Source organism: Hypanus sabinus, chromosome 28 (genome assembly GCF_030144855.1).
Source record: "Hypanus sabinus isolate sHypSab1 chromosome 28, sHypSab1.hap1, whole genome shotgun sequence".
In the NCBI taxonomy this organism is placed as follows: domain Eukaryota; kingdom Metazoa; phylum Chordata; class Chondrichthyes; order Myliobatiformes; family Dasyatidae; genus Hypanus; species Hypanus sabinus.
Window position 1 is genome coordinate 23,613,336 of NC_082733.1, and position 26,606 is coordinate 23,639,941.

At 39.0% G+C, this 26,606-nt stretch overlaps 1 protein-coding gene across 4 annotated transcripts in view; it reads right to left on the minus strand.

Annotated features, from left to right (window-relative positions):
* The window catches only part of lrrc28 (leucine rich repeat containing 28), an 88,248-nt gene that overhangs the window by 29,075 nt on the left and 32,567 nt on the right, over window positions 1-26,606 (minus strand). For 3 of the 4 annotated variants that reach the window (XM_059952716.1, XM_059952715.1, XM_059952714.1), the window contains exon 7: window positions 7,245-7,451. The exons of the other annotated variant lie outside the window; for it this stretch is intronic. In XM_059952716.1, the coding sequence (XP_059808699.1) occupies window positions 7,245-7,451 (207 nt within the window). The remainder of the gene's footprint in view (window positions 1-7,244; window positions 7,452-26,606) is intronic. 4 annotated transcript variants of the gene reach the window in all.

Here is a 26,606-nt window from a genome sequence, read left to right on the forward strand (position 1 = left end):
CTTTAATGGAAGATTAACAAAAAAATTCTTTTCAAGATCAGCAGGTGCAGTGACACAGCATGCTGGAACTCTAACGTTCTGTTCCATTTGAGACAGGATGTGGATTTGTTCTTTCAGTTTCCATGTGGTGCACTCCATGCTGTTGTGATCAGGTATGGAGTAAATGGCAGGTGCATCCTCACAGGAGGAAATAAAATTAATGGAAAGCGAAGCTGCTGTCGTTCCATCAGTTAGAGCTTACTCCAAAGTGAACATAATTAAGTGATATTAAACATGCATATCAATATACATTAATCTATTATTTAAAATAAATCACTCTCAGCTGTCACCTATGTGATCATACTTTTCTACTGGTTGAAATGAACACTACACATTCACCCTAAAAAACAAAATTGAAACTTAAGCAATCAAATAGAGTAAACTTGTTCTTGTCTTTCATTTACTATCTCAGTATGCTGACGTATTAAGAGTTCATTTCATAATGGTATTAAACGAGTAGATGGTTTACTTTGGGACTTAGGTCAAATTTTGTTTTATTTTGCACCTTTGGACTATCAGCACAAAGGATTTATTTAAAGGCATCAAGCTGTTCAAAAACTATGAAGTTTTACCTTGATACGTACTGTGGGCACCACGGTAGCGCAGCAGTTAACACGATGCTATAACAGCTCACGGTGATCTGGAGTTTAATTCCGGCACCATTCTGTAAGGAAACTCTGCACTCCCATAGAATGGGTAGGCTTTCTCCCAGGTGCTCCTGTTGACTCCCACGGTCCAAAGACATACTGAGTAGGTTAAAGTGTCCCGTGATTAGTTTAGGGTTAATAGGGATTGTGGGGTTGCTGGGCAGCATGGCTTATCGGGGCAGAAGGGCCTACTCCACATTAAATAAATAGATAGATAGATAGATAGAAACACTTTTCCTCACAGATGAGAGTTTATATCTGTACAATCTGAACTGCAGATTTTCCAGTGGGAGTAAGATCATTCTTGCAATGTGAAGTGACTGATCCATGGTTTTGGAACAGAATTTAAATTCCATTCTTTTACTCAATGATTTATTTTTCTTAAGGGTCCTCACTCTTTGGAATCAAGTAAAGAACCATGAACAAAATCTAATATGAAGTACACATATAACCATATAACCATCACAGCACGGAAACAGGCCATCTTGGCCCTCCTAGTCCGTGCCGAACCCTTAATCTCACCTAGTCCCACCTACCCGCACTCAGCCCATAACCCTCCACTCCTTTCCTGTCCATATACCTATCCAATTTTACCTTAAATGACACAACTGAACTGGCCTCTACTACTTCTACAGGAAGCTCATTCCACATTTGTAGAAAATTCCAAAAATCAACATCTAAATTGTTTGTAGTGTACCTGGAACTGAACAACGTTCAGTAAGGAATAACATGTGGGCTGTCAGTGTAAACAACTTTAGAGTTTAATGACATCGGTTTTAACCAAAGTCATCTGCATGAATTGGCCATTTATTAAAACAAACATGAAATACAATTGGCTTCATAAAAATGGGGTTTCACCAATAAAACTCTGATGTAAATATTAATGAAATAGCATAAACTAGCAGCTACATCATCCACATGCTCAGGATTTTGACTAAATTTCCAGAGGATGATTAGAAAATAAAACCAGAATTTCCTGGCACAGAAGTTTAAAATCTAGTTATTACTGGGGTCTGGTAGCTTTTTTTTTGTAAGAAGCAAGCACAAAAAAAAATTACCACAATTATTGTGTGCAGCATAACAAAAGTTTCCACCTCACGCACCTGGCTCTTTCCCTCACACTTCCATGTGCTGAATTCTATCCGAAGTTCCATCACTGCAAATTTGTTCTCAGTTGTTTTATGAAACCCCAAAAGCCCCAAGTCGCCACTTCAGTACAACCAGTCCACATTACCACACTCATCAATCATCTAAAACCAGGCAACTTCCCAGTCAACCAACCAAGTGTCCTAAGTTCAGCAAAATGTAGGGAGTTAATTTTGGGATAAAATGGGTTAAGCAAATCCTTGAAAATATGGGAAATGAAGGTGCAATACCACTTTACTTTAAAAAACCCCTATTTTTCATTTTAAAGTCATAATAAATTATACCAAGAGTATGAAGGATAAAACAAGACATTCCAAAGAGCAAAATAAATGCAGTCCTATGCCTCAGTATCAAGGCCAGCTGCTTTTTTTTTGTCAAAATCACCTAACTCTATAGCAATGCTTCACTAGAGAAGTTATCTTTGTTTACCTAACAGCAAATTAACACTTTTTCACATCAAATGAATTTAGAAGCATAAAGCAGGCCAAAGCAAAATGGTGAATTGCTTCAGAACCCAAAATGCCTGCTCAAAATCATTCACACTCTGTCACCCTGTAGAGTGAACAATTATCAACCTTCTTTCTTAGTTGACGATTTATTTAAGAAATAAATGGGGCAACTTTAAGTGCTACTTAAGGTCAATTAATTCTGGGCACCTTTGGGAAGTAAAATGAAGCCACTTCTACTCTGCTGAAGGAAATTTCATGGAGAATTCTGGAGTCCTCCCCACTCCTTCCCCCCCCCCCCCCCCAACAGCACCAATATGTATTGGCCGATTAATAAAGCTATACATGTACTATAATTATACTATATTTATAGTATATTACTATTCGGCTTGGTACACAAAAGAGATTTCACATCTCTTGATCATTTCAAAGGAAGCCATTGTTCCTTCATGCAACAGAAATTCCAGTGAAGGAATGTAAAATGCTCTTGATGATTCCAAGAACAGCAGAATTTTGTGATCATGGGAATTATAATTATAATAAATCATAAATCCTAATGGTGGAAATTTTACACTGTACAGATTCTTGAACAATTCAATTAGTCTCCAGAACAGAAACAGCTGGGTCTTGATTATCAAAATGGACATTTTCCAACCTTTGGAAATAAGATGTATTCTTCACATTTGATTTGCAATCTTTACATTTAATGAAATTAAATAATGATCAATTTCTCAGTAGAAATGTAAAATGTCTAGAGGTAATACAAGAGCAGCATCAATCAGTAAGTTGAAAACTTAAATCATATTCACCTTTTTGTAGTACAAAACAAAATGACAAATTCCTAACATTTCATAATGAAGGTACAAGACATTTTGCCATGTATATATCTAATTTTAAATATTAAATGCACGTACTGACCAAATTCCAAAACTGAGTCAACTTGGAATGCACATAATAATTTTCAAATCAACTGACTGGTCACACTTCGCAGGCTAAATGCCAAAAAATAATGAGACAGATGATGACTTTAGATATGGCTCATTTCCAACTGCAACGGCTAATTTCTCTGGTTAATAAGCTGTAAATTAGTAAAAAGATTGTCTCATATTGATATATTTATAGTATTGGATGAATTAATAAAATCAGGATTTCAATCGCATTCTGCATTTAAACATAAAACTACTGTGCACTTTTCAAAGAGTACAAGCCTTAAAGGTTCATTATGGGAAGTTCAATTAAAATGGATTTCATTACTGAAATACAGTAATTATTTTGACTCCAAGATGTTTTCATGCTGCTACTTTAAGGGACTGTAAAGTACTATCTGCTTAGCTCAAGGGTAAACAGCTGTTGCAAATATAGAATGAAATACTAACTCGCATCTGAGTCAAAGCAAGACAGTAGTACCATACATTGCACATACCTGATGACAGTCATGCTTAGCAGTGTTCAGAAGGAATGTAGACCAGAACATCTCGAGAGTGATATTCTGCTGCTGCTAGAAACAGTCATCTTTTATTAGCACAGTGGTGTACTGGAATTGCTCCTAGGTAAATCTCAGAGTCGTAGGATTGTACAGCACAGAAACAGGCCCTTTAACCCACTGTATTCATTCCAACCTTTTTTTGCCCATTGACTAATCCCGTTTTCCTTCCACGGCACTGGTTCTTTCTATTTCCTGCCTATTTAAAGTGCCTGTCTAAATGTCTCTTACTGTTGTTGGATAAATCATAAGTAGCAATAAGCCAACTTACAGGAGCAAAACAGCACACCTGGATGAGTGGTGCCACAACAGCTGCTTGTTGATGTCAGCAAGGGGACTCAGTCACAGTAAGTTTAAATATGTAGATTGAATAGATTAAAAATATTTCAAAAACAAATAACATATATAACAGAAAGTGAGGTAGTTTTCATGGGTTCAATGTCCATTTACAAATCCAATGGCAGAGGTGAAGAAGCTGTTCCTGAATCGTTGACTGTGTGCCTTCAAGCTTCTGTACCTCCTTTCTGATGGTAACAATGAGAAAGGGGCATGGCCTGGGTGCTGGGGGTCTTTAAAAATGGACATCGCCTTTCTGAGGCACCGCTCCTTGAAGATTTCTAGGATACTATGGAGGCTAGTACCCAAGATGGAGCCGACTAAATTTACTACTTAATGTAGCTTTTTTTGGTCCTATGCAGTAGCAACCCTTCTCCCCCCCCCCCCCCCCCGCCGCCCCCTACAATAATCAGCCTGTCAGAATGCTGTCTACAGTACATCTACAGAAGGTTTTGAGTACTTTAATTGACAGACCAAATCTCTTGAAACTCCTAATGAAGTATGGCCACTCTCTTGCCTTCTTTAAAACTACATTGATATGATCAAATTAGATCCTCAGCAATTTTGACACTCAAGAACTTGAAATTGCTCACTCTCTCCACTTCTGCTCCCTCGATAAGGCTTGGTTCATGTTTCTTCATCTTACCCTTCCTGATAGTCCACAATCGGCTTTTTTGTCTTACTAACGTTGAGTGCAAGGTTGTTGCTGCGACACCACTCAACTAGCTGATATATCGCACCCCTGTACATCCTCTCATCTCGATCTGTGATTCTACCAACAATGGTTGTTTCATCAACAAATTTATAGATGGTATTTGAGCTATGTCTAGCCACACAGTCATGAGTATAGAGAGAGTAGATTCGTGGGCTAAGCACGCACCCCTGAGGTGCACCAGTGTTGATCATCAGCAAGGAGGAGATATTATCACCAATCCACACATTTTTGGGACTTCCAGTTAGAAGTCGAGGATCCAATTGCAAAGAGAAGTATAGTGGTCCAGGTTCTGTAACTTATTGATCAGGATTGTGGGAATGATAGTGTTGAACACTGACCTATAGTCAATAAACAGCATCCTGACATGGGTGTTTGTATTGTCCAGGGGATCTAAGGCCATGTGAAGAGCCATTGAGATTGCGTCTGCCATAGACCTATTGTGGCGATAGGAAAATTGCAGTTGGTCCATGTCCATGCTGAGGGAGGAGTTCATTCTAGCCATGACCAACCTCTCAAAGCATTTCATCACTGTAGCTGTGAGTGCTACTGGATGATAGTCAATAAGTCAGTTCACGCTACTCTTCTTAGGCACTGGTATAATGGTTGCTTTTTTGAAATAAGTGGAACTTTTGACCATAGCAGTGAGAGGTTGAAAATGTCCTTGAGTACTCCCGCCAGTTGGTTGGCATAAGTTTTCAGAGCCTTACCAGGTACATCATCATGTCCTGCCCTCTTGCTAGGGTTCACCTTCCTAAAGACAATCTAACAGCGGCCTCTGAGACAGAGATCACAGCATCACCAGGTGCAGCAGGGATCTTCACAGCTGTAGTTCTGTTCTCCCTTTCAAAGCGGGCATAGAAGGCATTGAGCTCATCTGGTAGTGAAGCATCACTGCCATTCATGTTATTGGGTTTCACTTTGTAGGAAGTAATGTGTTACAAACCCTACGAGAGTTGTCGTGCATCCAGTGTCGCCTCCAACCTCACTCAAATTTGTCTCTCTGCCCTTGAAATAGTCTTCTGCAAGTCATACCTGGCTTTCTTGTACAGTTCTGAGTCGCCAGACTTAAATGCCCAGATCTAGCCCTCAGCAGATGGCGTACCTCCTGGTTGATCCACGGCTTTTGGTTTGGGAATGTACAGGAAGTTTTTGTGGGCACACACTCATCCACACAGGTTTTAGTGAAGTCAGTAACAACTGTGGTGTACTCATCCAGATTCGAAGATGAATTGCTGAACACAGTCCAGTCCACTGATTCAAAGCAGTCTTGTAGGCACCCCTGTGCTTCCTTTGTCCATACCTTCTTAGTCCTCATTACTGATGCTGTAGTTGTCAGTCTCTGCCTATACTCAGGGAGTAGAAGTACAGCCAGGTAATCAGACCTTCTGAAGTGAGGGCTTGGAAAAGCACAGTAGGCATTCTTGATGCTGCTGAAACAGTGGTCCACTGTTTTGTTTCCTTTGGTACTACGAGTGATTTGTTGTTGGTAATCATTTAGTGATTTTTTTTCAAGCTGGCCTGGTTAAAATCCTCCAAAATGATGGTGAAAGCATTAGGGTGTGCTGTTTTGTCCATGTTAATCCCATTGCTCAGATAATCTAGAGCCTATTTGACATTGGCCTCAGGTGCAATGTACACCACTATCAAAATGACCACAGAGATCTCCCACTGCAGGTAAAATGGACGGCACTTGTGAGATATTCCAGGACTGAAGAGCAGAATTGGGACAGCACTGATAAATTTGTGCACCAAGAAGAGTTGATCATTAGATGATAAATACTCATTCAAGATCTTGTCCAGTTCCATACATAGGTTACTCTTTGATCTTTAACCCATACCATGACTCTCTGAGACCCTTCAAGTGTATAAAGCACAACCATCTGCTTCCCCAATTCAGAAGCAATAAACACCCCCCAGCAACCTTTTAATGAACCTATTCTTCTCCCCAGAGATAGCGCTCTGCCCTTGATTAAAATCAAAGTCTCTATGGTGTTTTGCCCCCACCCTCTGCTCTTTGCCCCTAACTCCACCTGCCTGAAGTCTATACATCATATTCTTGGCTACTAATTTTTCAAGCTGAGTTGACCACAGCTCCAATCCTTGTCATCTGACCATCCTGTCCCTCAATCTATAACCCACTAAGGCTAAACCATGATCAATTTTTAATTAAAAGAGTATGTTACACTGACTTACTAGCACCCATTTGGCTACACTAAACTTCAGAGGATTGAAGTTTTTATTAATTACTCATTTATAGTTTGGAAGTACTAGTTCCAGCATCAGCAATTTTTTTAATCTTTCTTCAATATTTATGAAGCTTTAACTAAAAATTTAAAAGCTAACTGAAATGAAATAAAGGTTAACTTTATTTTTCCATGATTGGATAACAATCTTTCAAAGCGTTACTCATTAACAAAATACTTGAAACTCACCTTGTGGTAAACATTTTAAATTGTTGCTAGTTACAGAGAGTTCTTTCAAGTTTGTAAGCAAGCAAAGTTGCCTGGGTATATCTTTAAGCTGGTTCCGGTCGGCAGACAAATACTGCAGGGAAAAGCATAAATGAAGATTCTCTGGCAACACAGTCAAGCAATTGGCTGAGACATCAAGGGTCTGCAGTTCTCTTAGATCTCCAATTTCTGTTTAGGAGAAAAATAAAATAAAGCCCAGTCATAAATCATTTATATTGTCTCCACTCTACAGTTCTCAATGAAACAAGTAACATCTTCCGGAAGAATTAAATGAATCCACCCCTTCCACTCCATTAGGAGCTTGAGGGGATTTGGTATGTGGAACCAAAGACTCGAGCAAATTTCTACAAAATTATCTGGCATGGAGACACCAATGTACCAATGTCTCTATGCTGTCATAAGAGGCTTTAGAGCAGGGGTTTCCAATATGGGGTCTACGGACCCCTTGCTTAATGGTATTTGCCCACGGCATGAAAAAAGTTGGGAACTCCTGCTTTAGAGGATTGTAAGTTCAGCCAGATCCATGAAGGGCACAAGTGTCCCCACCATCTTCAAAAGGTGGTGCCTGAAGTAGGCAACATCTATCATGAAGGATCCTCACCATTCCCCTCTGCCATCAGACTTCTGATCGTCCATGAACTCCTAAACACTACCTCGCCATTCCTCTTTTGCATTGCTTGCTTCTGCATTGTAATTTATAGTAATTAGTTATGCCTGCACTGTTGTTGTTACAGACTTCACAACCTGGATTCTGAATCGAAAGGACTAAAACGGCTTGAGCATTTTAATAATGATTTTCAGTCATGATTCACACATATGGTTGAATATTGTTTGCAAATCAATTCCTTTATTTCATTTTACATAAACTGCTGCATTTCACTTTATTTCAATGGAAAACAAAGAAGCAGCAGTAGGCCTTAGAGCCCTTGGAGCCTCATAGCCCATTGTCTACAGTGCCATATTTCAACACTAATCCCATATCCTTACAGTCTAAAAATATGCCAATTCCTGTTTGAAATGTACACAATGACCAAGTCTCAATGGAGCACTGGGCTGGAAAATTCTAAATTTCACCACTCTCTGAAGAGTCTCAGTCTTAAACAGCCTACCCATAATTATGACACACACGCCCCATGTTAGCCAGGCAAAACACCCTTCCTGTATCCAATATCAACTCCTCCCATTATGTTCGACATTTTAATGAGATCACTTATTCTTCTTCCCTCTGCAGACCCGTTATTCCCAAAAGCAGTCTACTGAAACTTTGCTGCACTTCATCAGGACAAAGAGATCAAAACCGTACATAGTGCAGTCTTAGCAAAGCCTCACAAAGTTTCAATAAGACCTTCTAAAATCAAACCGTCTCATAATAAAGGATAATATGCCATATCCTTCAAAACTCACAGCCTCTATCATCTAGGACAAGGGTAGAAAAACATATATGAATATCATCACCTATTAGTTGCTTCCAAATCACATACTATCCTGACTTGGGATTATATTACCATTCCTTCACCATCAATGGGACACAATCCTGGAACTTCCTTCTAAGCATTGTGGACAATGTTCCCTCTAAGGTGTGTAGAAAAGATTGTCACTCTCTTGCTTGTCAGCATATTAATTATATTGCACGATCTTACATAATCACACTTCCTTTTTCAGTTTCTGATGCGGACTGTGTTGACACCATGGAGTTTGCTACAATTTGTCAGCAGATTTTAGAACTGGATTATTTATACTGTTTTTATTGAAGATATTTTTCAGTGCGCATAGGTTGTTGTCACTGGGTAAAAAATTGCGCAGCACAAGATTTTTGCGCACACTGATCATTACAAATTAGAGGGAACTCTGCGGGTGAAAGCATACCTCAAGGACTGCGGCAATTCAAGAAAGCAGCTCACCACCAGCTTCTCAAGGGGAACTCACTACAGGCAATTAAATTCTGGCTCAGCCTGTGAAGCCCACATCTCTTGAATGAATACAACAAAGTTTTATTTATTTATTTTACCTCCATTTTGATCTTCAGTAACTTATGCAAGTACCCCTAGGTCTCCACAAACATTAACCACTTACTCAGTCACCATTTAATAAACACTTTGCTTTACTGTTCTGTGCACAAAGTGACTGACCTCATACTTTTCAATATTATATTCCATCTCCCATGTTCTCACCCACTCAATCAACTTGTTCATATCCTCTTGAATCTTTGTACATCCTCCTCCGTACTCACAATTTTAGAATTATCAGCAAACTTGAAAAGATGACATCGTCTCTTCAGGCAATTTGCTGTTATATTTCCGGGGCACTGAAGGGGAACTTGCACTATCTTGTTCTGGGGAAACACTTTAGTTACGCAATCCGGGAACAACGTGTTCTTGCTGCACATCTAGAGACTCAAAACCGAACAGATACGCACAACACTTACACATTTGGACTCTCCCAGGCTGTGCAACAGCAACTGCCCCAAACATAGATCTTAAGATCAACCCACAATCCCACCCCACAGCTGAATCTTGTAATTCATAAGCAGAATGTTTTCCCAAAACCCTAGTGAGTAACACCAACTCGCTTAACCCCAATGAGTCAACACTTGCCTCCTTCCTCCCAATTCCTAATGACTGAACATTCCTTCCACCTCCCCACCCCTACACAAAATGCTGGATTTCAGAACTTCCTACGCTGGCCTGATCAGATTCCATACACAATCCTTGCAAACCCTGGACAGGGAACAAAACAGTGCATTTTCACATTTAAGGTCAAGTTTATTGTCATTCAACCTTATACAACATTTCTCTGGACCAAGGTACACAACACAGTATACAGAACTCACACACAAAGTAATATTACAAAATAAATTTACAAATAACAAAATATATTCCACAAGTTTGACATTAAGCTGAACTGTTGCAATCAATGCCTTGGATTGCAATGTAGTGATGAAGGGTCTTGGCCAAAATGTCAACTGTTTATTCCTCTCCACAGATGCCACCTGATATGCCAAGGTCTTCCAGTGTTCTGTGTGTATTACCTTGGATATAATTCATTTGGTGGGACAACAATTAAAGTGACCCTGGCCTTCGATATCCATACCCTTATAGTTATTCAGTTTCTCAGCAAAATGCAAAACAAAACTGTTAGGAAGGAAGGAGAGAACAAAAGTGCGACTCTGCAACAGTCCAGAAGACAAGATTAAATGCCAAAAGGGATATGGTTAAAGAAAGAGTAATGGAATAAGTAACAAAAATAAGATCCCTGAGCTGAAGTAAATGAGAGAAGAGAAATCATTATCTAAAAATGCTGAACTCAATGTTGAGTCTGAAGGCTTTTTGTGCCTGCTTGAAAAATTAAATGGCATTCTTCAAGGTTTTATTAATTTTTTAGGACTTGTATGGGAAGTTAAAGAATGATGTGATACGTGCTCAAGAAATTTACTAACTAGAAGGCCAGGATGATACCTATAGTCTGAATAGATATGTTCTGCAAAGCAATCACACAATCTCTGTTTGATCTCCACAACGTAAAGACCTGCTTTTGACAAGCAAATGCAATATACACCATTGAAAAGAAAGGAAAAAATACATAATTTTACCACATAATAACAGGAAGAGCTGAATATTCACAACTGGAACTACAACATTTGTGGAGAGTGAAACATTATAGATCAATAGTCCTTGTCCTTCAGAATTTGAACATCGAGGAAATTTGCAGATGGAAGGAAGGTTGGAGAAAATGAAGGTGATATTTGTGACTGCAGTGTATGAGAGTGGAAAGGGAAGAGGTTAATGAGCATATATTTCAAAGAACTTTTATATATGGCCTATGTCATACATTGCACTTCTAATACCATCTCTTTTCTTTCTTTTCAGAAGCATAACTTGGATCTCTTTAACCTCAGAAGCATAAGGATCTCTTTAACCTCACCTTCCAACTCACCAAAGAAAAGTATGTGGTTGGAACAGATTTTTATATTTAGCATCCTTTAATGAGAGAAGGTTATTCGATGATTCAGTTTTAAGGGGCCTTTGGGGAACAGAGATCATAATATTAAAATTGGAAGTGATTTGTTTAAACTCAAAAACCAGGGTATTAAGGAAATTACAGGAGGTGAGTTGCATGGAATGGCTGCAGTAGATTCAAAAACTATTAAAAGACATGACAACCCACAAGTGAATACCAACATATGAGGAATTAATATATAGTATATAAATCATATACTATAAGGCATATACTGTACTAGCATTAATATCCCATTGTAAAGCACTTTGAACTACATCACCTGTATGAAAAATGCTCTATATACAAGTTATTATTATTAATAATATATTCCATTAGACAAAATGAAGCCAAACGGACGAACAATCCAGATGCAGCTGTCAGGAAAAGTTAAAGATGGGGAATTTTAAGAATTCAGGGAAGAAGGGCCAAGGCATTGATAAGGAAAGAGGAAGTAGGATATACAAGTAATCTTACCAAAGGAACATAAAAACAGACTGAGGGCTTCAGACCGGAAGGAATACAAACAGGAACTTAAATAAATCGTTATTAGTCAGAATAAACAGGAAAGATATAGGATTAAAGAACTTTTACTTTAAACGTTACCTTGAACCATGAGAGTGTAGCTATAGGGTGCTGGTTTCAAATAATAAGTAACTCTGTACCAAACTGAATGCCAAACTCTCAATCCACCAGCTAGTCTATTAGACAAATAATACCACCAATTATTCCCCCATTGATGGGACAGTAGCAGATGAAAGATTATAGCTCAGGGAATATCAAACAAATATGTAACACACTCTCAAAGGGAAAAAACAGATTCATTAAAATGATTGCCCATGTGTGTGAAACAAAAACACCAAACTACAGTCAGGCCCCATTTCCTTTGCTATCAGATGCATCAGCTGCTGAAAGGATGTTATTCTATTCACTGAATGATCTGCAAGCAAGAGAAGTGGAAGTCTGTTTATGATTCTCAGGAAGTCTGGCTGGGTGGAAGAATACCAGAACAGGATAAATGCATCATATGAAACTCAAGTGGATAATAAGGTCAGTTTGCATCATAGCCAATCTGACCCTGTGTATTTCACAATTGCAAAATCAAACACTCCATTTAGTATTGCCAGACCACTGAATTCTTATCCTAATTTTTATATATACTACAGAAAGGAGATAGGATAACCTTCCCGGAGATCAGAAGCATCATTTTAAATGTGGTCACTTTTGCAATTAAGTATAAAATTACAAGCGTCAAAGTTTATGAGCCATTCCCATTTTACCTCCAAACGTTTTAAAATTAATCTTTCTTTCCTTCAAAGAAATGATAACACAGCTAACAGCAGTAAAGCATGGTTACAAAAGCAATTGTCTAGTTGGCTTGCACTTCAGTTGGAAACAATACAAATTCTCATCAAATCTGAAATTAAATTGTAAACATCCATGTACAAACTTTAAAAAAAACTCAAAGGAAATAAGTACCTTCAAAATAGAATTAAATGAACTGTAAACCTTTAGCAGGTATTGTGAAATGTAACGTACAGCATAAGAGACCTGAATTATACTCAGACAGTGGATAATCCAATAGAAGCCCATATTAATGATAAACTAGCTCTCAAACAACTAATAAGAGAATGGAGTAAGAGGATAAGAAGCTAGCATTTCTTATTTCAGAATCAGAATTAGGTTTAATATGACTGGCATATGTCGTGAAATTTGTCAACTTAGTGGCAGCCGTATCGTGCAACACATGATAAATATAGAGAAAAATAAATAACTGTAAGTATGTATATGTATATTAAATAGTTAAATTAAAAATAGTGCAAAAACAGAAATAATAAAAAAATTGAGATAATGTTCATGGGTTCAATATCCATTTAGAAATCAGATGGCCGAGGGGAAGAAGCTGTTCCTGAACCGCTGAGTGTGTGCCTTCAAGCTTCTGTACCTCCTTCCTGGCAGTAACAATGAGAAGAGGGCATGCATTGAGTGATGGAGGTCCTTAATAATGGATGCTGTCTTTTTGAGGCCCCGCTCCTTGCAGGTGTCTTGGATAATACGGCTACTACCCATTATGCATCTGATTAATTTTACTACTTTCAGTACTTTTTTTCAATCCTGTGCTAAATGGTGATGCAGCCTGTCAGAATGCTCCCCACTGCATATCTATATAAGTTTTTGAGTGTTTTTAGTGACAAATCAGATCTCCTCAAACACTTAATGAAATATAACCGCAGTCTTGCCTTCTAAATAGCTGAATCAATATGCTGGGACCAGGTTAGGTTCTTAGGAACTTGAAAGTGCTCACTCTCTCCACCTCTGATCCCTCTATGAGGATTGGTTTGTGTTCCCTCCTCTTACCCTTTCTGAAGTCCACAATCAGCTCTTTGTCCTTACTGATGCTGACTGCAAGGTTGTTGCTGTGACACCACTCAACTAGCCGGAATATCTCGTTCCTGTATGCCCTCTTGCCTCCACCTGAGATTCTGCCAATGATGGATCAGCAGATTTATAGATGGGTATGAGAGCTATGCCTAGCCATAAAGTCATGGGTACAGAAAGCGAAGAGCAGTGGGATAAGCATTTATCCCTGAGATGTGCCCGTGTTGATTGTCAGTGAGGAGGAGAATTAAGATTAGGCATTTTCCAAAAGACCTTCATGTTAAACTGTGCAAATAACTTGAAAGTGCCCCTCTAGATGCACGCATCGCAACAATATAGCATATCTAAACAGTCTTGCTGTTGTTGCTTCTTCATCATGATCTTTGATAGCTGATTTACACTGCCATGGTTCATCCTGTTAGGAAACTAAAGCATATTTGCAATGATGCTAACTCATAATGTGAAATTAAATTCAAATATTTTCATACTGGTAGTAAACATTCATCCTTAGCGTCAAAAGCACAAATAGGCTCGTGTTCCTCTCACCACAGGTTCGCTACAAGTCATGCTGCTAGTACAAGCAATTCCAGATGCTTCGTCATATAAACATGAATTCAAACTAAACAGGAGTTTCCACTGCAGTGCACAATGACTAAAATTACTTCCATCAGCAGCAATGTGGTTAGATGAACGGTGGCAGCACAGAGGGATGGCTACAAACTGGATGAGTGGAGGATGAAAGAAGAGAAAGGGAAAGGCATGTTAACTGGGGATCAGTGCCTTAAGCGGAGGTGGGTATAGAAAGCACCAGCATAAACCACATGGCTGTATGGAAGAGGATGGCTAATTCAGTTAGGTGAAGGGAGGGAGATGGTTCTTCTGTAGAAATAAGAGCTGCAAAGTGAGGATGCTGGAGAGAAAGGCAGTGCTAAATTAAAGACAAGAGGATTACCTAGAGAATGGTTGTGGGGTTAGGAGAGAAGTGTCAGCATTAACTGACATAATTGAAGAGACCATCTTTGTAAAACGGTGGCTATTCAGTCTCTTATGCATGGCTTTGGCAGAATGACTTCAGGATGGAATGCACTACATAACTAGCACGTGAATAAAACAGACAACAAAATCTTTGGCAGAGTGGTAGGCAAATGTAAGCATTTTCAAAAATGCACTGCTCTGAACCTCTGGCTTTGACCAGAGTTGTCATAGGAACTTCTAACAAAATGAAAACAAAAAAAAACTTCAGTTGTGCTTCCCCTGTGTAGGTTGCATTTATCAGGATGCAATGCATTCAGTGCCTACAATTATAGCAGAAGGGAGCAACAAGTTATTTTGTGTGTCTTATTTTTGCAATATGTTGAACTTATAAATGCCTCAACTAAATGTAAAATCAAGATAAATTTCTAGTGTACAGTATTAAGGGAGACAGAGTAATATTTTTTCCAGACATGTTCTGAAATTTTAGGAAATTGGTTTTTGTACACCAGCCAAAATAAAAACATTTCAGCACACAGTGTTTTACGGCCATGCTCATTGATGTATTTTGCTTGCAGGAGATTCTAAGATTTAACTGTTGCCCAAGATCAGCAGATAGTAAAAATGAAAGCACTTCTTGAATTGTTCTCTTGCCCATTTCAAATACTGACTAATTAGGTTTAGGATTTTCTCCAAAGGATACTATGCAAACTATGTTCTCACCATTTGTGTGCATGAAACTGTGTTATTTAACCAGGGAGTGCAAATCCCTTTCCATAAACAAAAACACCAATGTATTACTGCTGAAATTCTGCCAGTATCAACATCCAATGAGATTACATATATAGGTAAAAGTCTCTCATTGGATTCCTGCAATTTCACCAAGGTATTCGTTGTCCTTTATATTGCATTCTTGAGAGAAAATACTTTCCATAGCATAGCATAGCACAAGAAATAACAAACTGGAATATATCTTAATCTATGCAGCACATGGTAGACTTCTGATATTTGAAAAATGAAGCAGACAAAATAGTGCTAACTAGAAAAGGCAACGATCAATTAAACTGTCCACTAAACGGAATATCATCAAAATTATTTCCCTAGAATTCCCAATAGATATGGAGATAAAACATGAAAATCCATTGCTCTTTTCATCAACTTTTTAATAACCCTTCCTTAAATAGGACTCACTAAAGGTAAACATATACACTAAAAACTCACACATGTTAAATGCAAAATCCCCACTTGCAAAACAGAAACTGAATCAGAGGCAGGTTTAATATCACCAGGAAGCAATACATAATAATACCAAAAAATATGAAGTAAATAAATATATAATTCTAAATTAATGAATTAAAGGAGGAAGGCAGCGGAAAATAAATTATAGACCAGTTAGCTTGACCTCAGTGGTTAGGAAGATGTTAGAGTCAATTGTTAGGATGAGGTAATGGTGTATTTGGTAACACAGGACAAAACCAGCAAGGTTTCCTTCAGGGAAAACACTGCCTAACAAACCTGTTGGAATTCTTTGAGGTAATTACAAGTAGGATAGATAAAGGGAATGCAATGGATGTTGTATATTTGGACTTTCAGAAGGGCTTTGATAAGGTGCCACACATGAGGCTGCTTACCAGGTTAACAGCCCATGGTATTACAGGAAAGTTACTAACATGGTTTCAGCATTGTCTGATTGGTAGGAGGCAGCAAATGGGAATAAAAGGAACCTTTTCTGGTTGGTGTTCCGCAGGGGTCGGTGTTGGGACCATTTCTTTTTATGCTGTAAATGACTTAGATGATGGAATAGATGGCTTTGTTGCCAAGTTTGCAGATGATACGAAGATTGGTGGAAGGGCTGGTAGTGTTGAGAAAACAGGTAGGATGCAGGACTTAAACAGATTAGGAGAATGGGCAAGAAAGTGGCAAATGAAATACAATGTTGGAAAACGTATGGCCATGCACTTCGGTAGCAGAAATGTGCAGTCTAAACGGCGAGCAAATCCAGGAATCTCAGATGCAGAGGATCTTGGGAGTCCTTGTGCAGAACACCCTGAAGGCTAACTTGCAGGTTGAGTTGGTGGTGAGAAAGGTGAGAAAAGCATTCATTTCAAGAGGTCTAGAACACCAGAGCAAGGATGTGATGCTGAGGCTTTATAAGGCAGTGGTGAGGCCTCATCTTGAGCACTGTGAACAGTTTTGGACCTCTCATCTTAGAAAAGATGTGCTGGCATTGGAGAGGGTCTAGAGGAGGTTCACAAGGGTTATTATATGAGAAATGTTTGATGACTCTGGATCTGTACTTGCTGGAATTCAGAAGGATGAGGGGGGATCTCATTGAAACCTTTTGAATGTTGAAAGGCCTAGACGGAGTAGATGTGGAAAGGACGTTTCCCAATGTGGGAGAGTCTAGGACAAGAAGAACAGCCTCAGGATAGAGCCCTTTCAAAACAGAGATGCGGAGAAATCTCTTTAGCCAAACAGTGGTGAATTTGTGGAAGTTATTGTCACATGCATCTATGGAGGCCAGGTCTTTGGGTGTACTTAAGGCAGAGGTTGATAGGTTCTTGATTGGACAAGGTATCAAAGCTAACGGTGAGAAGGTCAGGAACTAGTGTTGAGGAGGAGATAGAAAAAGAGGAACAGCCATGATTGAACAGCAGAGCAGACTTGATGGGCCAGATGGCCTAATCCTGCTCCTATGTCTTGTGGTCTTATGGTCTAAAATAGTTAAATTAGTGCAAAAATTTAAAAAATGTATAAGGTAGTGTTCATGCATTCAATATCTATTCAGAAATCAGATGGCAGAAGGGAAGAAACAAATCATTCCACCTTTCAAGTTTACGACAATATTTGACTCTTCCTGAGCTTAGTTCATCCCAATTCAACAACTTAATTTTCTGTTCTTCCTTTCTCATTTATGTAAATTCTCTTGGCAAATAATCACAAACCTAGAATATTGTTCTCATGGAGTTGATATTTGTAAGAAGACAATTACAAGAATAAAAGCTTTGTTCAAGATGAAACATATTTAAAGAGTTGTACATGTAAAACTTGCATTTGTGAGACATCACAAACAGCCTGGGTCATAGATTCTGGTGACATCACAAACAGCCTGGGTCATAGATTCTGGTGATTTTTTAAAATTAAGTGTGCTTCTTTACATTTTCTAAAGATATACTGAAAATACAGTGCCTAGGACAAAGTCAATGAACCAATGAGTTGATTTAATTTATAATTAATAGCTTTTCATCACATAAAGAATGAACCGCCTTTAACATGTCAATGGACCATTTTTATTGATTTAAACAAAATCCCTTCTGCATTTCTATATTTTGTGACTTTGGCTAAAATTTTTGCTATCCTACCAGTTCTCTGGCACTTCCAGAGATTATAGAGTCTTAAGATAATAAAAATTCCAAAGACTCAATAGTTAGGGGGACAGACAACAGATTCTGTGGCGACTAGAGATGCCAAGATGATAAACTACCTCCCACATGCCAGAGTCAAGAACGTCTTAGTGCAGTTGCAGAACATTCTCAAAGAGAGGGTGCGCAGCCAAAGATTCTGGTGTACATTGGCACCAATAATATGGATAAAAAGGGAGATGAGGTCCTATACTGATAGGAAAGAGGCTGAAGAACAGGACTTTGAATGCACTAACCCTTTGGATACACCTTGTAGAGGAATGGAAAGATAAAATAGATCAATGTGTGGGTAAGAAACTAGCGCAAGTAATAGAGTTTCAGGTTCTTGAACCATTGGAACCCCTTCCGGGGATGGGGCAACATGCACAAGAATGACAGGTTGCACCCTAACTGGAGGGGAACCAATATCCTGGTAAGGCGAGGGGGGGGTCACTAGTGTTACTTGGGAGGGTTTAATCTGGCAGGGTAAACCAAAGCAGTAACTCAGAAAGTGGAGGAACTGGGAGGAAGTTATATGACATGACCCGTCAGAACAGGCAGTAACAAGATAATATTTACAACAGGATGGATGAGTGTGTGCATTTTAATATTAGCAGCACTATGAGTAAGGGAAACAAAGTTAAGAGCATAGATCAATACATATAGATCCGGCCATTACAGAGTTTTGCTTGAGAGAGGGAACGAATAGATACTTAATTGTTCAAAGGTTTAAATGTTTTAGAAAAGATAGAGAAGGAGGTAAAACTGGTGGGGGACAAGTACAATTCTACACCTGCACATAAAGGGGACATAATGGAGGGCTTGTCCACTGAGTCTATATGGATAAAGTTCAAAAATAAGAAAGGTGCAATCACTCTAATTGGATATTAGAGCCCCAATAGCTAACAAGGCACTGAGGAAGAGATATAAAGGCAAATCAGGGAAAGATGTAAACACAATAGGGCTGTTGTAGGGGTGACTTCAACTTACTTAAAATAGACCAGGACCTCCTTAGTGCAGGAGGTTTCGATGGGGCAAAATTTGTAAGGTGCATTCAGCAAGGTTTAATAAACCAATATGCAGATATATATATCCTTTTGTTAGACTTGCCTGTGCATATATTTATTTAATATACAAATGGCCTGGATAAAATGTAAACAGGTAGGTTAATAAGTTTAAAGATAGTACAAAGATTGGTGGTGGCATGAGTAACGTAGATACTGCCAAAGAATACAGTGGGATGCAGGTATGGGCTGAGAAATGGCAAATGGAGTTTACCATGGCCGTATGACATGTGTTGCACTTTGGGAGATCAAAGTAAAGGCACAGTTAATGGCAAGATCCTGGGGTTCAAGTGCATAACTCCCCGGAAGAGGCTACACAGGTTGATAGAGCGGTAAAGCCTGCTTGCCTTTATTAGTCGATGAATTGTGTTCAGGAGTTGGGAAGTCATGATAGAGCATTATTAAACACTAGTTAAGATACATCCGGAGTACTGCATTCATTTCTAGTCACTCCTTTTATCAGGAGGATGTTGAAGCTTTGGAGAGGGTGCGGAAGAGGTTTACCAGAATGCTGCCTTGATGAGAAGGCACATAATACAAGGAGAAAGTGGACAAATTTAGGTCATTTCCTCTTAAGTGGTGGAGGCTGAGAGATCTGACAGAGGTTTATAAGATTATGAGAGGCAACAGGCAAGAGTAATCAGCTGGTATCTTTTTTCCTTAGGGTTAAAATATCTAATATCAGCAGGCATGCATTTAAGGTGAAGAAGGCAAGTTCAAAAGAGATGGGTGGAGAATGTTTTTTTAAATACAGTGAGTGGTGGGTGCCTGGAATCTGCTGCCAAGGGTGGTGGTGGAGAGAATTACATTAGATATATTCAAGAAACTGTTAAACACATCAATATGCAGGCAGTGGAAGGATATGGCTACTGAGCAGGCATAAGGGATTAGTTTACTTGAGCATTTGATTACTAATTTAATTCAGCATAACGCTGTGGCCCAAAGGGCCTGTTCCTGTGCTGCACTGTTCTGTGTTCAATAAAAAATATAAAATTAGTTATCCAAGACACTTATCTTCCTTTCACATTCAGCACTCAACCATGTCACTTCTAATGTCTTGTTGTTGAATCTAGCTATAATTATTCTCCCTCTGAGATTACTGTCATTTAAAGAGTTCAACTGCCCCAATTCGTCCAACATGATTAGCTTTCTCTGCAGTAAAGAAATGCTTTCTGTACTACATTCACATTGGTTTAATACTAGGATGGCATTGTGGCAAATAGGGATGGGCTTGTATATACTATGAATATTAGTTTGCATGGAATTCATTCACAGAATATACAAAGAACAGTACAACACAGAAACAGACTCTTTGGCCCACAATATCCGTGTCACCCATGAAGGCAATTGAAACTAACCCCATCTGCTTATATTTGGTCTATATTCCTCTATTCCCTGCCTGTTCATATTCTTGTGTACATGCCTCTTAAGCATTACTATCATATCTGTTTCCATCACTTCCTCTTACAGGTCTTTCAAGCAACCAAGGTATTGTAAAAAAAAACTTGTTTTGTGAATTTTCTTTAAACCTTCACCCTCTGGAATTTGTCTAATAAGACATGAAATATCCAGCATAAACCCATGCTATCCTTATAACTCTATACTTCTTCAGATATGAGTAAATCATATCCATTGAACAAAACACATTGATGAAGGTAGAGCAGTGGATGTGGTGTATATGGATTTCAGTAAGGCATTTGATAAGGTTCCCCAAAAAATAATAAGGTATGGGATTAAAGGAGACCTCGCTTTGTGGATCCAGAATTGGCTTGCCCACAGAAGGCAAACGGTGGTTGTAGATGATTCGTATTCTGTATGGAGGTCAGTGACCAGTGGAGTTCTGCAGGGATCTGTTCTGGGACCCCTCCTTTTTGTGATTTTTATAAATGACCTAGATGAGAAAGTTGAAGAGCGGGTTAGTAAGTTTGCTGATGGCACAAAAGTTAGGGGTGTTGAGGATAGTCTGGAGGGTTGTCAGAGGTTACAGGGCGACATCGATAGGATGCAGAACGGGGCTGAGAAGTGGCAGGTGGACTTCAACCCAGAGAAGTGTGAAGTGGTTCATTTTGGCAAGTCAAATTTGAAGACAGAATATAATATTAATGGTAAGACTCTTGGCAGTGTGGAGGATCAGCGAGATCTTGGGGTCCGTGTCCACAGGGCACTCAAAGCTGCTGCGCTGGTCGACAGCGTTGTTAAGAAGGTATATGGTGCATTGGCCTTCATCAACAGTGAGACTGAGCTCAAGAGCCATGAGGTAATGTTACAGCTATATTAGACCCTAATTAGACCCCACTTAGAGTACTGTGTTCAGTTCTGGTCACCTCACTACAGGAAGAATGTGGATACTATAAAGAGAGTGCAGAGGAGATTTATAAGGATGTTGCCTGGATTGGAGAACATGCCTTATGAGAATAGGTCGAGTGAACATGGCCTTTTCTCCTTGAAGCGACCAAGGATGAGAGGTGACCTGATAGAGGTGTACAAGATGAAGTGAGGCATTGATCGTGTGGATAGCCAGAGGCTATTTCCCAGGGCTGAAATGGCTAATATGAGGGGACGTAATTTTAAGATGCATGGAAGTAGGTACAAGAGGGGTTGTCAGAGGTAAGTTTTCATGCAGAGAATGGTGAGTGCAACGACAGTAAAGACAGATACAATACAATTTTAGATAGGTACATGGAGCTTAGAAAAATAGAGGGCTATGCGCCAGGGAAATTCTAGGCAGTTTCTAGTGTAGGTTACATAGTCGGCACAACATTGTGTGCTGAAGGGCTTGTAATATGCTACAGATTTCTATGTTTCCTTTATGTTTTCTATGTATGAGAATCTGTCACAATAATGTCCATAACATTGATGTACAGCTTAATACCCTAAATTTCCTGGTTTGTCATTATTGCCCTTTTTAAACAAAGGAACAGCATTGGCTATTCTCCAATCCTCTGGGACCTCACCCAGGGCTGAAGAGGAGATAGGCCCCTGCAATCTCCACTCTTGCCTCTCTCAATACATCAAGCATCCATATTTAACAGCACCTAGTGACACTAATACTAGTTTTAGAAGGAAATTAAGTATGATATTTTTTAAATACCTTTAACACAGTAAAAACAAATAAGAGTTCTTCAAATCAGTGCAGACCAAAAGGGATAGTGGAAAAGTTGAGGTATTAAGGAGTTACTGAAAAAAAAGGGAGTTAAAAAAAAGGTAGTGCTGCATAAAGACTTTTTTATTTTAGCAGAACCCTAGCTCAGACAGATTCAATTATTAATTTTCTGAAGATGGTACTACTTGTGATTCTTTAATTAGCAAAGTCACAGAGTCATACTGTCAGGTACGGAGCAGTTTTCACTTTAGAATTTCCAGACACCTGCGTATGTTCTAACCCAATTGTTAAGGTCACAGTTATCTTTAGTGATCCTTCGGCATCAAACTGCTGCAGAGTGCCTGACTGATTGTCAATGGAGAAGTCCTGCACTATGGCAAGGCCTTGTCCACATACATATCTTCATTAGTTTGAAGTGAAAGTGGGTGGAAAGATCAATTTAATATCAGAAAATATATACAGTATACAACCTGAAATCCTTACTCTTCACAGACATCCACAAAACAGAGAGGGAAAAAATTAATGACCGAAAGCGTCAGAACCCCAAAACCCCCCTATCTCCCATGCACAAGCACCAGCAAAAGCATCACTTCCCCTTTCCCCTTCTCCCACTTGCTTCAGATTTAAGTACTTTCACAGTGTGCCATGTCTCATTCTCCCTGCCTTATTCAGCACTGGGGCAGCACTGATAGCATTGCGGTTAGTGCATCGTTTTACAGCAGGCAGCTATAAGATCAGGGTTCGATTCTGCCGCTGCCTTGTAAGGAGTTTGTACATTCTCTCTGTGACTGCGTGGGTTCCTTTCGGTGCTCCAGTTTCCTCTCACCTTCCAAAGAATTACACCTAAGGTTATGGGCATGCTAAATTGGCAATGAAAGCAGACTGCCAGTACAATCCTCATGTTTTGATTTGACGCAAACAATATATTTCACTCTACGTTTCAATGTTTCCATGTACATGCAACAAATAAAGCTCATCGTTAAGTCTGGAAACCATTTAATTGTAAAGTTTAGAAACTTGCAAACACTACAACAAAAAGAAATTTATTAATATATTTAAAAATGCTAAACTAATGGCACCTACAATTTAAGTGACAAGAGAAAAGCTACAAATTTGAACTCCACAAACGTGCAGTGACTAATATTGGAACACAGCTGCGAAATCAATGGCAAGTAGATCCCAACAAATTGAGGATTGCTTTTACAATCACCTCACTTGCACATACAAAGGGCACATGACGTGTAGACTTTTGGCACTTTCCTGCAAATGTCTGAGCCAATGAAAATGCATCAATTATTTTTCATCAAAGTGGACCAAAAAACACCTCAGATTGATGGGCAACTGAATTTCAAATCCAGACTGACCATATCTATTAAAGTGACTTTTCATTATTTTGAACAAAATTAATGCAAATCCAGTTATTTCCTTTTTAAAAAGAATTAATCCTTATAAACCTCTGCTTTCCTATTACACTACATTAGTCAACAAACTATGCTCAATGAGTATGCATTTCTTAAATCATGAGATTAACACTCTGTCAACTAAACATGAATCTGGACTGATTGCACACCAGTGGAACTAGGAGGCAGTCTAAATGGTTGGCATGGCAACACTCACTTCAGCTAAGTCTTCTACAATTCTTAAGCCGAAAATGCCCCACGTATATCACAAAGACTAACGCCAATTTTCCTACAACTCCAATACCCGCATTCCTTTGTCTGAGACTGGCTAACTGATTATGCCTGATAAGATCTAATTAATGCATTGAGCTTAGGTCAGGTGAACATTCTACAACTTTTAGATGGAGGATGGGTTTTAACGAACCCAAACAAATCCTCATTTCATTCTGCATACTTCACGAGCAGAGAGCAATTGGGATTAGGGTTATAGTTGACTTTTTGGTGTCTGAACTTTCGGGCTACTATTGATCTTTTTTATGCATGGGGGGGTGGTTTGATTTTTTTTCTTTGAATGGGTTGGTTCCATGGTTCTTTGTTTCAAGGCCGTCTGTGGGGAAAATGAATTTCAGGGTTGTATCCTGCATAACTACTTTGGTGAATAAATGTACTTCGAATCGTGAATACAACAACTATACAATCCTACAAAAAGTAGTGGACACAACCCAGTCCATCACAAGCCCTCCCCACCACTGAGTACATCTACATGAAACACTGTTGCAAGAAAGTAACATCCATCATCATGGCCCCCACCACCCAGGTTATGCTCCCTTCCAGCTACTGCCACCAGGAAGAAGATACAGGAGCATCAGGACTCACTGCACCCTGTTCAGGAACAGTTATTACCCCTCAACCATGGACTCACTTTCAAGGACTCTTCATCTCATGTTCTCCATATTTATTGCTTATTTTATTATTATTATTATTATTATTATTATTATTTCTTCTTCTTTATTTTTGTATTTGCAGAGTTTGTTGCCTTTTTCACAATGGTTGAATGGTCAAGTTGGTGCAGTCTTTCATTGATTCTGTTATGGTCATTATTCTATTATGGATTTGAGAATGCCCGCAAGGAAATTAATCTCAGGGCTGTATAAGGTGACGTACCTTATAAGTAAATAAGTTTACTTAATAAATTTAAATAAATAATAAATTTAAACTTACTTTACTTATTTACTTTGAATTTTACTGTGTTAACAATAGGACGTCACGAGTAAATGGGTAGCAAAACATGGTATAGTGACAAGAGGAAAAGGATTTGAGCCCTGCTGCAGGTTAGAGAGATATGAAGGTCTGAACCTTTATCTCTATGCCAATAGAAGTAGGGATATGGAGGAGAATGGGATCAGCGTGGTCATAACCCTGAAGCCTGTACCAAATTCAATGAGACGAATAAAGCTTGCTTAGGTCAGTGGGGCGAGCACTATTCCCACAGTTGCATTAACTTTACACAGCCCCAAAGTCAGATCCTGTTCCAGCTGCTACTTCCATCCTGCAAAAAACAGAGTGGTACATGACATGCGACTAGGAAGCGAACACTGAGGCCCCACCTTTGACAGATCTGGTGGCCGCTTGACTCTGTCAAACGCTATTAAGCCACTTTAAATCGTGATAGTGATGATTGGTGATGTTTATCCACCTTGATTTTGTGAAATAAAAAAAATATATTTTCTACCAAGGGTTGCGATATACAAGCCAACCACACCCAGTGTGAAAGTGAGTGGCTGAATGTGAGTTGCTTCTGTCCCTTCAGGTCAGTGCATTTGTGTAGAACCCATTGGCAGATCAGGAGCTCGGAAGTACTAACATTTGACCCTCAAGCTCAAACCTGATTTCAGCAATGCAATGTCAAGAGCCATTACAAGAGCAGATGTCAAGATTGAGCAGGCAAACACACTGAAAGATCAGTAGTTCTCTAAACACAAATCAACTTAAGAGCAATGCCGCCCCACTCATGGTAAAACAAAATCTGAATTATTTCTAAACCTTTCTTTAGAATTGTCTGTGGCAAAAAACAAACTTTTAAATACTGGAGTATCTATGACTGAAAACCCAAACAGTTAATCAATATTGTAGGCATAGATAATTGCAGCACATGACATTCATTTAAGGAGCATTGCAATTCTTACTTGGAAACCAAACCATAAGTAACTTGGTATTTTACACTGTGGTACCTCTGCCATCTGCTGGCCTACTGCTACAATTGTTATGAAAGAGGCCATTAATGAGTGAGATGAATTAAATCTGCTTTCTCTGGAAAAAGTAATTATTTTTCCAATTAGTTAATTTATATAGTGCCTCCAAAATCAGCAAATTTCCCCGAGCATCTCATAGTAACTTCTGAAAGAAAAAGCAATTAGAGAATGGCAAACACTCAAATAGTTAACTTCTTACAGAATTCTTTCCAAACTCTGCAAAGATGTAAAAGTATTCTGTATATACTAATTTCAAGATTATGGCATTAGACTGCACTATGGCGGACAGAAGTGCCCTACACCAGGCACCAGTCTATCTGCCATTAAGGAAATACAGAAAGGTGCAGGAAAAAGGCTAGTGATATCATGAAGGATCCCAATCATCTGACTTGTCCCACTCCCATCAGGGAAGAGGCTAGGTAGCATCCATGCCAGGATCACTAGACTCAAAAAGAGTTATTTCCCCCATGTGGTCAGGCTGGTCGACACCTCCACCAATTTACCCATCCTACCACCGCTACATACCAATCACCTGGCATCACTTAATGTACGTACAATCATTCAATGTATACAACTGACTTGTACATTGTGTTTTTTTTTGTTTCTGTATTGTGTTCTTTATGCTTATTATTGTTTTATGCTGCATCAGTCCCGCATAACAATCATTTCATTCTCCTTTCCACTTGTATATTGCAGAATAACAATATACACTCTTTAATCTTGAATCTTGAAGTCACCTGGGGTCTGGAACCAGATAAA